Genomic DNA, 14,678 nt, shown 5'->3' on the forward strand with positions numbered 1-14,678 from the left:
CTCGAAGGCCCTAACTGAAACCTTCAAGTCTCATCTTTACAAAAAGCCTCCTTCGTCCTCTGACAACTACTTTAGTAAACCACGGTTCCCCATCGCTCGACACTTCCTCCCTGCCTGACAGATACATACTTATCAAGGACACGGCAGTAGCTTGTTCCTTGAACGAGCTCCACATTTCAATTATGCCCATCCCCTGCAGTTCCTTCCCCAACTAGGCATCCTAAATCTTGGCCTCATCGCATCATAATTGCTTTCCCCCCAGCTGTAAACTCTTACCCTGTGGTATATACCTATCCCTTTTACATCGCTGAGTAAATGTAACTGAATTGTGGTCACTATCACCAAAATGCTCACCTACCTCCAAATCTAGCACCTGTCTTGTTCATTACCCAGTGACCAAATCCAATGTGGCCTCGCTCTTGTTTGGCCTATCTACATCCTGTGTCCGGAAACCCTCCTGCACACATTGGACAAAAACAGACCCATCTAAAGTACTCAATCTATAGCGTTCCAGTCATATTTGAAAGTTAAAGTCCCCATAACAACTCCCCTGTTACTTTCGTTCCTATCCAGAATCCTCTTGCAATCCTTTCCTCTACATCTCTGGAACTTTTCGGAGGCCTATAGAAAACTCCCAACAGGGTGACCTCTCCTTTCCTGTTTCTAACCTCAGCCCATACTATCTCAGTGGATGAGTCCTCATCAAACGTCCTTTCTAGCCACCGTAATACTGTCCTTGACTAACAATGCCACCCCTCCCCCTCTTTAACCACCTTTCCTGAGCTTACTGAAATATCTAAACCCCGGAACCTGCAACTACTGTTCCTGTCCCTGCTCTAGCCATGTCTCCGAGATGGCCACAACATCGAAGTCCCAGGTACCAACCCATGCTGCAAATACACCCACCTTATTCCGGATGCTCCTGGCATTGAAATAGACACACTTTATACCACCTTCCTGCCTGCCGGTACACTCTTGCAACTTTGAAACCTTACTCATGACCTCACTACTCTCAACCTCCTGTATACTGGAGCTACAATTCAGGTTCACAATCCCCTGCTGAATTGTTTAAACCGTCCCGAAGAGCATTAGCAAATTTCCCCCCTAGGCCGCCTGGGTGAAAACCAGGAATCCTAACCGCTCGAATGGAGTTGGCAATAGGTGGCAGATGAAGTTCAATATGGAAAAGTGTGAGGTGATGCATTTTGTTCACAAGAATATGGAGAAACAATACAAAATAAGGAGTAAAATTCGTAAAGGGGTGCAGGAGCAGAGGGACCTGGGTGTATATGTGCATAGATCATTGAAGGTGGCAGGTCAGGTGGAGGGAGCAGTTAGCAAAGCATATAGTGTTCTGGACGTTATTAATAGAGGCCTAGAGCACACGAACAAGGAGGTTATGCTGAACTTATGCAAGACACTAGTTAGACTTCAGCTGGAATATTGTGTACAGTTCTGGGTGCCATAATATAGGAAGGAGGTGAACCCATTGGAGAGAATGCAGAAGAGGTTTACAAGAATGGTTCCAGGGATGAGAAACTTCAGATATGAGGATAGATTGGAGATGTTGGGGCTGTTCTCCTTGGAGAGAAGAAGGCTGATAGGAGATTTGATAAAGATATTCCAAATCATGTGGGGGCTGGACAGAGTAGATAGGGAGAATCTGTTCCCACTCATAAAAGGATCAAGAATGTGAGTGCACAGATTTGAAATGATTATCAAAAGAAGCAAATGTGATCTGAGAAAAAGCTTTTTCACACATAGAGTGGTTTAGATCTGGAATGCACTGCCTTGAAGTGTGGTGAAGGCAGGTTCAATCGAGGCATTCAAAAGGGCATTAGATGATTATTTAAATAAAGAACAATGTGTAGATCTTTGGCGAAAAGGCAGAGGAATGGCACTAACTCATGATGCTAGTTTGAAGGCCCCGAGATGATGGGCCAAATGGCATCCTTCTGCACCGAAACAAAGCTGTGATTCTGTGAAATAGTGGAATGAATAGAAAATTGTGAGGTGGCTTGCAGTGATGTTTGCATAAAATGCTGCGGGTGGAGGGCCATGTGGGAATTCCAGCCTTCACTGGGGAGGATGTCCTGCACTCTGGAGCTGCTGATCAATCCGATTGGCCAGCTTCTCCCGGCAATGCCAAGAGTGTGCCAGTGGCTGCTGCAGGGAGAAGAAGGACCATGGATTCCCGGAGCAGGTAAGTCCAGAGTTTCTGGTAGGCTAGCTTTGGGCAGGCCAGGGATGGGACGGGTGGGGGTAGGTTTAAGGCTGCAGACAAGTAGGAAGGAAGGGGGGTTTGATCTTAGGGGGCTGCGCCCCTTTGAAGAGCTTTGTTAAAAAAACTCAGGCTGCCCAATGCTGCCAACTATGCACGCAAAATCTTTTATGGCATGGGCAATATATTTTCAGGGTCAATTGGCTTGATAAGCTTAATTGACCCTTGATTACTTATTTGAATATAGTGGGTTGGCTGCCAATTTTGACATATTATGGGATGAGCTCGGGGATAGGTGTAACGGTGGTGGGGTGGGCACCTCCCCTGTTTTACATGCCCCCCTTGCCCAAAACATGCCTGAAGGAGGCACATAAAATACAGCTCAAATGGAATAATTTTAGAAGAGTAGATGAGCAGCAAAAACGTGGCATCATGATTCACAAATTCTTAAAGGTGACAGGCCAAGTTAATAAGGTTACTTGGGTTTATAACAAAGAAATCATGCAGGAACTTTACAAAACACAGCTCTCGTGTAATGTGGACAATTCTGTGACGCCAGACTTCAGGAAAGATGTAAAGGTCTTGGAAAGGGCACAGAGAAACTTTAACAGAAAATAATCCATTATGAGGAGCTTGGAAAAGGTAAGACTGTTCCCCTTGGGACAGAGAAGGTTAAGAGGCAATTTAATAGAGGTTTTCAAGATGATGGCAGTTATTGATAGAGTAAATAGGAATGTCTACACCCTTGGGTGAGTGGATCAATAACCACATGTCATACGTTCAAAATCACTGCGAAACGATCTAAAGGAGAGATAGGCCAAAATTTATTCCCTCAATTGTTGGGATTCGGAACGCTGTTCTTGGAAAGGTGATGGTAACTGATTCCTTAATTTTAAAGAGAGTTGGACAGGTACTTGACAATGATGGACTTACAAGGAAAAACGCAAAAAAACAGGAATGTGGGTCTCAACACTACTGCGATTTCAAAGAGCCAGTACAGACATGATGGGACCAATGGCCTCATTCTGTGCTGTAAGTTCCTTTCACCCTTTCCCTAATAAAGGTGACCTCCTTGTCCCTGTCGCATTATCCTAATAAAAATTACATTCCCTTTTTGTGCCAGACTAATAGTAAATAAAATTGTGTATGATTTTCATCTCTTCATCAAACTAGTTTCTAAAGAAATGGAAATGAGTACATTATTTGAAACAGGATTAATCTGGGCCAATCTGCTTTGATTAAACAAAAACAAGTTTACACTTCATTTTGCCAGATTACTACATTCATTCCCATAGCTTGGATTAAATATATGTGCAAACTGATGTGGTAAAATATAAATTGTGTTCATTGCAGATCTTGATGTGGACAGTGCAACATCCCTGATGCCCTATGATTCTCCAGTTTGTTACCAGCAGACGGTTTCTCAAGATGTAGAGCCCAAAAAACAACCTAAAGAAGAGTGTGACACCTTGGAAGAACCGTCTTCGTTCCTTTCCCCATCTGTCCTGCCATGTCAGTTGACTGCTTGTCCAATTAGTGCTACGGGTCGGTTACTTGGTTCTGAAAGCACCAAGCATCATGTTTCAGCTCAGATTTGTACTGTGTCAATGCGTGCCAACCTGGCCGATTGCAAGGTGGCTCTGACCGAGGTGAAGGACCCAGTCAGTTCTCCAGGGCCACAGGCATCTACAGAACAGTTCATAGCTAAATTAAACCAAGACCATCGGTATCCCAGTGCATCAGAGACCGAGTGCAATGTGTTAGTGACTAATGCAGGTAATGCAGAGCCAGCAGTATGCAGCATGAGTATTGTTACTGCTGAAAATATATCGTGCAGGAAATATTCCAATCACAGTAAAGAAACACTTGGGAATACTGTTGGCCAGGCTGACTGTGAGGACCAGAAGCTCCCAAGTGAACTGAGTACCAACTCTGCAGTAATCCTAACAACAGATCTGGAAGCAAAGGAGGATGATTTGAATGAATTTGATGATAAAAGGATTCCAACTAATAACTTTTCTCTGGTGAAACCTACAGAACACAAGGAAGTAGAACTCTATCTTGAGAGGGATTCCAGCACACATTTACTTCAGAGTTTGAAGCCTAGGACTAATCAAAATAATTCCGTTCAGGATCCTAAACGCACACCGAGTTTGCCAAATATGCAGGATCCAGATTTAGCAGACATTCCAATTATTGCAATGGAAGCTGGGAGAAAGAGCACCGACCCTAGTAACGATGGGAACATAATACCCTCATCATTTTTATATGTTAATGTGAATAAAGGGGTGCAGATAGCTGGAACTGATAAGTCTGTATCAAAAGCAGATCTTGCTGTCATACCAAAGTCTTCCAGTTTTCTTAAACAGGCTCTGTCTAGTCACCAGTATGATAAGCAGAAATCAAGGAAACCAGTAAATGTTGGTACTGACTCCACTCTTTGTGTTGGCAATGAATCTTGGTCTATTACAGTCGTCCCTAAAGACAACAAAAGTGAAGATGAGGACACAAGTGATCATACTAGTCTCAGCAGTACCTCAAGTCTCCAATCTCATCATAATCTTTCAATAGAAACCTCGTCCAGTACTAATTCACAGTCTTGCTGTTCCCCAGATCATGCGAACCACAACTACCAAAATCCACATCGACCTACCAACTCCAGAGCTGTGTCAGACTCCTTCTTGAAAGTCGTGCATTGCCTTATTGAAAACCAGAGGCAACGTGAACAGCAAGCTCTGGCCGATTGCTCCCTGCAAACACACATCAGGGTCCTTAGTGCAGATGGGGGAACAGATGTGGTCTTGAGCAGGACATCAAGAGGGAGCAGCAATGATCAGGGAAGAACATTAACCACTTCAAAGTCTGACCTAGAAGCCAAAGAAGGGCAAATTCCAAATGAGTCAAACTTTATAGAGTTCATTTCCTTACTGGAGTCAATTAATAGCTCGAGAATTAATGCGGCTGGCTGGACGAGTGATTGTCAAGAGCAAGGTGCTATGGGTGGAGGTATGATTTATGTCATGTGAGGGTCTTTGACTGAATGCTTTTGTAAATTAAAATAACTTTCCAGTATGTATTTTCTTTTGTGTTGTCACCACATCGGCATAGTGGAACATTCATTTATATTTTATTAAAAAGTTTATATTTGTCTACAAAATCCTACTTCCTGCTTTTTTTGTCACACTTTTATGTTACTGTTTCCATTATGAATTCCTGGTTTATAATGGAAACTGCCCATCACCTTGCAATCAGGCCACCAGCTGGTGCTGCATTATGTTTTCCTCGGAAATCACTCAATGTGCTTGAAAAATATTCCATAACTGCAATTTCTCATGTCGCGAATAAGAGTTTAAATGACATTTAATAACACTTTTCACAATATCATGATATTGAAAGATCTTTTACTTTTAAGGATTTGTCTGAACACTTACCCACTTGCAAAAGCCTGGGTTTGGGTTTGTTGCTTCTGTGCAGAGCTGGGATTCTATTCGCTGAATTCAGGTGTTGCAGTCTGAGCATGTACACTATACCCAGTTTCCTAGGCTGCATCAGTGCCAGTTAGCTGAACTGCTCATATAATTTTTTTTCTTCCGCTTGTAACGGTATTTTCTTAGCTTTTAAAAAATTATTTGAAAAATAACTAGATGACTGATTCACATTATTTTAAAGTGCCAGGTTTTGGTCAGTGTGTATCTCTGTGAAAAGACAGGCATATTGGATGTGCAGCCGCTGTGGTTGGAGGTTTGGTCTCCGTTAACATCTGAAAGTGCAATAGGCCAAGAGAGGGCATGAGAGACCATCTTTCAATTTCCTTAAAAACATTAGCTGCATTTTGAAGCTAACTGTTTCCAGTTACTAGGAAAGCTTCCCCCTTCCACTTGACTTTTCTACGTTTCTTCAGTTCTGATGAAGGGCCATCTCGACTTGAAACGTAAAGACCGTTTTTCGACACAGATGCTGCCTGGTGTTCTGAATATTTCCAGCATTTTTGTTTTATTTCAAATTTCCAGCATCCACTGTATTTTGCTTTTGCTTCCAATATCTACCTGATTATCACTTGTGGTATGTTGATAGAAAATAGATAGTCAGGTAGTAGGTTGTTGTGTAAAACCGGCAACCTATATGATCCCATTAGCCTCCTGTCAAGCAGGTCAGGTTAAAATTACTTGTGCTCTCTTCTGATTTTCCCTCTTTCCCTCTCCTGATGACAAACTATGGGCTATTTTGGTAGCTCTCACTGCTTTATACATATCTTTCTTTTTCACTCTTGGTCATTGCCTTTTTTGCTTCCTTTGTATTGAACTGGTTAGTTGCACCTTCCTGGGAGCAGGTGGAATGATTGTATTGTGGCTGCTAGAAATTTGTAGTCCTGAAGCCATTGATTTGCTGCAAATACTACCTTGTGGTCTTGTTGGAAGATGGTATGTCTGACGTTTTGTGGCCTTATAGGGTGTTTGATGCTTTTGTTTAGGTTCCAAGATTATGGGCAGATTCTGATTTTTCTTTTCTCAACGTATCAAGTGATAAACTTTATGGATTAATAGTGAGATGGATGGTAAACACATATTTTAACTATTTTCACAACATTTTTCTCATGTTCAAATTAATTTGCAATTTTCATAAACTGGCTGCATCCCTACACAACTGAACTACATTTTAATCCTGGATACACTCAGACAGCATCTGTGGAGAGAAATGGAGTTAAAGTTTGACCCATTCGGTGTTGTTGACCTGAATGTTAACACAGAATGCTACCTGATCTGTTGAGTAATTCCTGCATTTCCTGTTATTTCAGATATCCAGAATCTGAAGCATTTCACTTTTATATGTTTTTATTATTCTGTATCCTGCCTCGGTGTAATAACTATAAAGGATATTGCTGAGACCAACTTAGAACAAGAAAAGATGTGCTTGTATTGGAGGAAGTTCAGAGAAGGTTGACTGGATTGATTCCTGGGGTGAAGGGCTTGTCTTATGAGGAAAGGTTGAGCAAGCTGAGCCTATACTCATTGAAATTTAGAAGAATGAGTGGTGATGTTATTGAAACAGAGAAGTTTCTGAGGGAGTTTGACCAGGGTAGATGCTGAGAGGGTGTTTCCCCTCATGGAGAAATCTAGAATCAGGGCTCATTGTCATGATTCTCGTAGATAATTTTTTAAAAGGGATTTCAATTCCTAGTAACCAACTCAATTGATCACAAGGCAAGATTTCAAGTTTTAATACTTTAACGGGAACAAACAAACTAAAATTTACATCAACTAAATATTAATTAGTAGGTCACTAATACACTAAACTACAGAAAAGGTAGTCCCCCTCCACTTCCTAATGTGACCAAAAACCCAAGTTGCATTTATACACCGCAACCTCTGTAGAATTGTAATCTTCACAAGTACCAGCCCAAAGCCACTCTCAGCTTCTAACAGGCTCCATTCACTCCTTTTTACTGAGTCACAACATTGTGTCATTAAAAGTATTTTTCTCCATCTGAGAAGTCCTGAACCAACTTTTGGCAGCAAGGACCACTCCAGTAATTCCTTCTCCAAGCCATGCCAGGGCAAATCTTCCAAAGTCTTTAAATATTTACAGGTCCTGTGACCAGAGAACAATGTCCCACCAGCATCCTGCCTGGTGGTTAACAGAGGACAGCCTTTTTCCTCTGGTGGCCACATCATCTGCTCACTCTCTGTCTCTCTGGGCTACTCTCTCTGTCTAAGGTCTTTTTTTTAAAAAATCATTTATGAGATGTGCTAGACCCGCATTTATTGCCCATCCGAGTTGCCCTTCAGAAGGTAGTGGTGAGCTGCCTTCTTGAACCACTGCAAGCCCAGAGTTGTAAGTACACCCACTGTGAGGGAGGGAGTTCCAGGGTTTTGACCCAATGACAGTGAAGGAATGACCATATATTTCAAGTCAGGCTGGTAATGACTTGGAGGGGAACCTCCAGATGGTGATGTTCTCAGGTTTCTGCTGCTCTTATCCTTTTCGGTGGTAGTGGTCATGGGCTTGGAAGATGCCGCCTAAGGAAACTTGGTGAGTTCCTGTATTACATCTTGTAGATGTGAGTCATAGAAATCATAGAATTCCTACAGTGCAGAAGGAGGCCATTTGCTACATTGAGTCTGCAGCGGAATGTCGCAACTAGGTTCCCTAGTTGGAGTGTGTCAACTAGGGGCTTTTCACAGTAACTTTGTTGCAGTGTTAATGTATGCCTATTTGTGACACTAATAAAAATTATTATTATTAACATAATTAATTAAACGTAGTCTCAAAACGCTTCACAGGGGCATTATCAAACAAAATTTGATACAAAGCCACACAATAAAATATTAGGACAGATGACCAAAAGCTTGGTCAAAGAAGTCGATTCTAAGGAGCATCTTAAAGGAGAAAAATGAGGTAGAAAGTTTTAGATAGGGAATTTCAGAGGCTAAAACCCGAGCAGCTGAAAGCCACCAATGGTGGAACATTTTTTTTATATAAATAATTTTTATTAAAATGTTTACAAAATATAAACATCACAACAATATTAACAAAACAACCGCGGTAAAAACCCAAGAACAACACCCACCCAACTTCTAAAGCAACTGCAAACAAAAAAAAAAATCAAAAGAACACCCAAACAACAAAAGGGAAAGATATAACACCCGCCATATCCCACAAACCCATGTACACAGTTCTCCCTCCCACCGAACCAAACCCCCCTCCACCCCCGGGTTGCTGCTGCTGCCGGCCTATTTCCCTACCGTTCCGCCAGGAAGTCCAGGAAAGGCTGCCACCGCCTAAAGAACCCTTGTACTGATCCCCTCAGGGCAAATTTCACCTTCTCCAATTTAATGAACCCTGCCATATCATTGATCCAGGCCTCCACGCTTGGGGGCCTCGCATCCTTCCATTGGAGCAAGATCCTCCGCCGGGCTACTCGGGACGCAAAGGCCAGAACACCGGCCTCTTTCGCCTCCTGCACTCCCGGCTCCACTGCAACCCCAAAAATAGCGAGTCCCCAGCCTGGCTTGACCCTGGATCCCACCATCCTTGACACCGTCCTTGCTACCCCCTTCCAAAACTCCCCCAGCGCTGGGCACGCCCAAAACATATGGGCGTGGTTCGCTGGGCTCCCCGAGTACCAAGCACACCTGTCTTCGCCCACGAAAAACCTACTCATCCTCGCCCCAGTCATGTGGGCCCTATGTAGTACCTTGAACTGTATGAGGCTAAGCCTCGCACAGGAAGAGGAGGAATTCACTCTCTCCAGGGCATCCGCCCACGTCCCCTCCTCAATCTCCTCAACCAGCTCCTCTTCCCGTTTACCCTTCAGTTCCTCCACCGAGGCCTCGTCTACCTCCTGCATTACCCAGTATATGTCCAAAATCCTCCCTCCTCCAACCCACACCCCCGAGAGCATCCTGTCCCACACCACACGTGGGGGCAGCAAGGGGAACCCCTCCACCTGCCGCCTGGCAAATGCCCTCACCTGCATGTACCTAAACATGTTCCCCGGGGGGAGCCCAAAGTTCCCCTCTAACTCCCCCAAGCTCGCAAACCTCCCCTCCACAAACAGGTCCCTCAACCTCCTAACCCCTACCCTGTGCCAGCCCAGAAATCCGTCATCAATGCTCCCTGGGACAAACCGATGGTTCCCCCCGTATCGGGCCCTACATCGAGCCCCCCACTTCTCCCCTATGCCGTCTCCATTGCCCCCAAATTTTGAGGGTAGCCGCCACCACCGGGCTCGTGGTATACCTCGTTGGACGGAGCGGCAACGGCGCCGTTACCAGCGCCTCCAGGCTCGTGCCCACACATGACGCCACCTCCATCCTCTTCCATGCTGCCCCTTCCTCGTCCATTACCCACTTACGCACCATCGCTGCGTTGGCAGCCCAATAGTACCCACAGAGGTTGGGCAATGCCAGCCGCCCTCTATCCCTGCCCCGTTCCAGGAACACTCTTCTCACCCTCGGAGTCCCATGTGCCCACACAAATCCCGTAATACTCCTGTTGACCCTCCTAAAAAAGGCCTTCGGGGTAAGGATGGGGAGGCACTGGAACAGGAACAAAAACCTCGGGAGCACCGTCATCTTAACGGACTGCACCCTCCCCGCCAGTGACAGCGGTAACATATCCCACCTCTTGAACTCCTCCTCCATCTGCTCCTTGTGAGGTTGAGCTTGTGCAGGGCCCCCCAACTCCCAGTCACCTGGACACCTAGGTACCTGAAGCTCTTCCCTGCCTGCTTCAGTGGGAGCCTACCAATCCCCTCCTCCTGATCCCCCGGGTGCACCACGAACAACTCGCTCTTGCCCAGGTTCAACTTATACCCAGAGAAACCCTCGAATTCACTAACAATCCTCATCACCTCCAGCATCCCCCCCAGCGGGTCCGCCACATACAGCAACAGGTCGTCCGCATAAAGCGACACTCGATGCTCCTCCCCACCCCGCACCAGGCCCCTCCAGTTCCCTGACTCCCTCAACACCATGGCCAGGGGCTCAGTCGCCAACGCGAAGAGCAAGGGGGACAGGGGGCACCCCTGTCTCGTCCCCCGGTACAGCCGAAAGTACTCCGACCTCCTATTCGTGGCTACACTCGCCATCGGGGCCTCATAGAGCAACCTCACCCAACGGATAAACCCCTCCCCAAACCCAAACCTCTCCAACACCTCCCACAGATACTCCCACTCAACCCTATCAAAGGCCTTCTCCGCATCTAATGCCACCACTATCTCCGCCTCCCCTTCCATGGCCGGCATCATAAGAACGTTGAGGAGCCTTCGTACATTCGTATTCAACTGCCTTCCCTTCACAAACCCCGTCTGGTCCTCATGAATGAACCCGGCACGCAATGCTCTATTCTTGTGGCTAGGATCTTTGCCAGCAGCTTGGCGTTGAATTTAGCAGCGAAATCGACCTATATGACCCACACTGCAGAGGGTCCTTGTCCCGCTTCAGGATCAAGGAAATCAGAGCCCGCGACATAGTTGGGGGCAAAGCCCCCCCCCATCCCTTGCCTCGTTAAAGGTCCGGACCAACAGGGGGCCCAACAGGTCCACATACCTTTTATAAAATTCGGCCGGAAACCCGTCCGGCCCCGGCGCCTTCCCCTACTGCATGCTCCCTATCCCTTTAACCACCTCCTCCAGCTCGATCGGCGCCCCCAGTCCTTCCACCTGCTCCTCCTCCACCCTCGGAAATTGCAGCTTGTCCAAGAAGCGCCCCATTCCACCCCCTCCACCAGGTGTTCCGACCGGTACAGTTCCCCATAGAAGTCCCTGAAGACCCCATTAACATCTTCCCCCCTCCGCACCACCTTCCCAGCTCTATCCGTCACTCCCCCAATCTCCCTGGCCGCGTCCCGCTTTCGGAGCTGGTGTGCCAACATCCTGCTCGCCTTCTCCCCATATTCATACACCGCCCCCTGTGCTTTCCTCCACTGAGCTTCCGCCTTTCTGGTAGTCAATAGGTCAAACCTTGCCTGAAGGCTAGGCCTCTCCCCCAGCGATCCCTCCTCCGGAGCCTCCGCATATCTCCTATCCACCCTCACCGTCTCTCCCTCTCTGCTCCCCCCTCTCCCTATGGGTTTGGATGGAAATCAATTCCCCTCTAGTCACCGCCTTCAGTGCCTCCTAGACTGTCCTCCCCGTTGTCGTTGGCCTCAAGGTACCTCTCGATACACCCCCGAACCCTCTCGGCCACCTTCTCGTCTGCCAGCAGCCCCACCTCCAAGCGCCAGAGCGGACGCTGGTCCCTCTCCTCGCCCAGCCCGAGGCACACCCAGCGTGGGCCTCGTGCTGATCTGAAATGGCAATGGCGGAGTATTCCACATCCTCCACCCTCGAAACCAGCCCTCTGCTCAGGACAAAAAAAAATCAATCCTCGAATAGGCCTTATGCACGTGAGAGAAAAACGAGTACTCCCTGGCCCTTGGCCTCGCAAACCTCCAGGGATCCACCCCCCCAATCTGGTCCATAAATCCCCTCAACACCTTAGCCGCCGCCGGCCTCCTACCCGTCCGGGACTTGGATCGATCCAATGGGAGATCCAGTACCGTGTTGAAGTCCCCCCCCATGATCAGGCCCCCCACCTCCAGGTCCGGAATGCGGCCCAACATACGCCGCATAAACCCCGCATCGTCCCAATTTGGGGCGTAAACATTCACCAACACCACCTGCTCCCCCTGCAGCTTACCACTCACCATCACATACCTCCCGCCACCACATTTAACGCCTCAAACGTTACCTTCTTCCCCACCAGGATCGCCACCCCCCCGACTCTTCTCATCCAGCCCTGAGTGAAATACTTGGCCCACCCATCCCTTCCTCAGCCGAACCTGGTCCACCACTCTCAGGTGTGTCTCTTGGAGCATGGCCACATCCGCCTTCAGGTGCGCGGCTAGGACCCCTCCTAGCCGCGCCCCTCCCTCCATAGCACTCCCGTGAGCCAGCTAAATTCTGCTGACCCCGGCGACTCCCACCCTACCTCCGACTTCTCCATCGTGCCCATCAGCGGGTCGTCCTCTCTTCCCCCCCCCTCCCGCTCTTGCGCGGGAAAAGAAAACAGCCAGCAACGGCCCGCGCTTCTCAGCCCCGACTCCGCCCCCACCATCTCCCAGCGCGGGAAACCCAAGAAAAGCCCACGCTTTCGCCCTGGCCAGCCCCGCCTCCTCTAGGGCAACTCCCATTGTCAGTCCCCCCCACCAGCTCCCCAAACTCCCCGTTTACCCCCCTGCCCGAACCCGTCCACCAGACCCATACAGAAAAACCCATACAAAAAAGACATAACGACATCACCCCACCCACCCTAAGGCCAACCCACATCTTACATTAAACAGAGCAAATACAAGTACATTATTATACAACATCCCCCATCTTAGACCCTCAGTTTGAGTCCAGTTTCTCGGCCTGCACAAAGGCCCACGCCTCCTCCGGGGACTCAAAATAATGGTGCCGATCCTTATAGGTGACCCACAGACGCGCCGTCTGCAACATGCCAAACTTCACGCTCCGTCTGTGGAGCACCGCCTTCATTCCGGTTGAACCCGGCCCGCAATCCAGTCCTGGAAGATCCGCACCTCCGTGTTCTCCCACTTGCTGCTCCGCTCCTTCTTGACCCACCGGAGCACACACTCACGATCCACGAACCGATGAAGCCGCACCAACACCGCCTGCAGCGGCTCGTTCGGCTTGGGCCTCCTAGCCAGAATTCTGTGGGCCCCCTCTAACTTCAGGGGCCCCTGGAAGGACCCAGCCCCCATCAACGAGTTCAACATAACAACCACATAGGCCGCCAGGTCCAGCCCCTCCGTGAGGCCCAGGATCCGCAAATTCTTCCGCCTCGACCGGTTGTCCTGTTCCTCGAACCACTCCTGCCACCTTTTATGGAGCGCCTCGTGCATCTCCACCTTCCCCGCGACGGCCACGGCCTCATCCTCCCTTTCGGAGGCCTGCTTCTGCAGCTCCCGGATCGCGGCCCCCTGGACTGTCTGAGCCTCCATCAGCTCTCTGGTGGTAGCCTTCAGCGACTGCAGCAGCTCCACCTTAAGCTCCTGGAAGCAGCGCAGCAGAGTCGCCTGCTGCTCCTGCGCCCACTTCCTCCAGGTCTGCCGGCCGCTATTTTGTTTTTCTTCCCCCGCTTTTCCAGGGGTGCTTCCACCGTTTTTCTTCTTACCCCACTCCTGGTCCGGACCATAGGACCGTAGGGATCGACTCCTGTCCTCTTCCCACGTCGGGATTTGCCGACAAAGTTCCGTTGGGGGCCCTGAAAAGAGCCCCAAAGTCCGTTTTCAGCGGGAGCTGCCGAACGTGCGGCTTAGCTCTGCATTGCCGCCACCGGAAGTCCAATGGTGGAACATTTAAACCACGGATCTGTAAGATTCCAGAATTGGAAGAGCACATAAATCCTGGATGACTGTAGGGTTGAAGAAAATTACAGGGAAAGGGAGGAGGGAGGCCATGAAAGGGTTTGAAAATTGAGGTGTACCTGATGGGTGAACGGGACTTGGTGCGAGATAGGATACGGGCAGCAGTGTTTCGGAGGAGCTCACATTTATGGAAGGTGAAAGACATGGAGGAGTGTTTCAGTAACCTTTTGATATTGGATATGCAGAAGCAAAAAGATATAAGCTAACACAGCAGGTTAACTCACCTGTTTGAGCTGGTCCGATTGAAAGCAAAAAAATGTCAAAATCTAAAATTTCTTGCAGTGTCTTTGAATTTTACTTGGAAAACAGTCTCTGGATGTACGTTATGGAGTCCCTACGGTCATGTGTTAGGTCAACGACATACTAACAAGTTGCCTTTTCCTTGATGCAAAAGCAACTGCGCCAAGTTGCATTTATATCGCACCTTTAATATCGAAAAACATTCCAAAGCACTTCACAGAGATGGGTTCAGAAAAGCAAACCCCTGCTCTTCTCCAAAGTGATGCCATGAGACCCGAGAGAGCAGATGAGACTTTGGTTAAAC

At 48.0% G+C, this 14,678-nt stretch overlaps 1 protein-coding gene across 1 annotated transcript in view; it reads left to right on the forward strand.

The window, feature by feature from the left end:
- LOC119967677 (pecanex-like protein 2) overlaps nucleotides 1-14,678 on the forward strand; it is a 332,932-nt gene that overhangs the window by 61,625 nt on the left and 256,629 nt on the right. The window contains exon 6 of the mRNA XM_038800498.1: nucleotides 3,575-5,227. Within this exon, the coding sequence (XP_038656426.1) occupies nucleotides 3,575-5,227 (1,653 nt within the window). The remainder of the gene's footprint in view (nucleotides 1-3,574; nucleotides 5,228-14,678) is intronic.

This window comes from Scyliorhinus canicula, chromosome 6 (assembly GCF_902713615.1).
Source record: "Scyliorhinus canicula chromosome 6, sScyCan1.1, whole genome shotgun sequence".
Classification (NCBI taxonomy): Eukaryota; Metazoa; Chordata; class Chondrichthyes; order Carcharhiniformes; family Scyliorhinidae; genus Scyliorhinus; species Scyliorhinus canicula.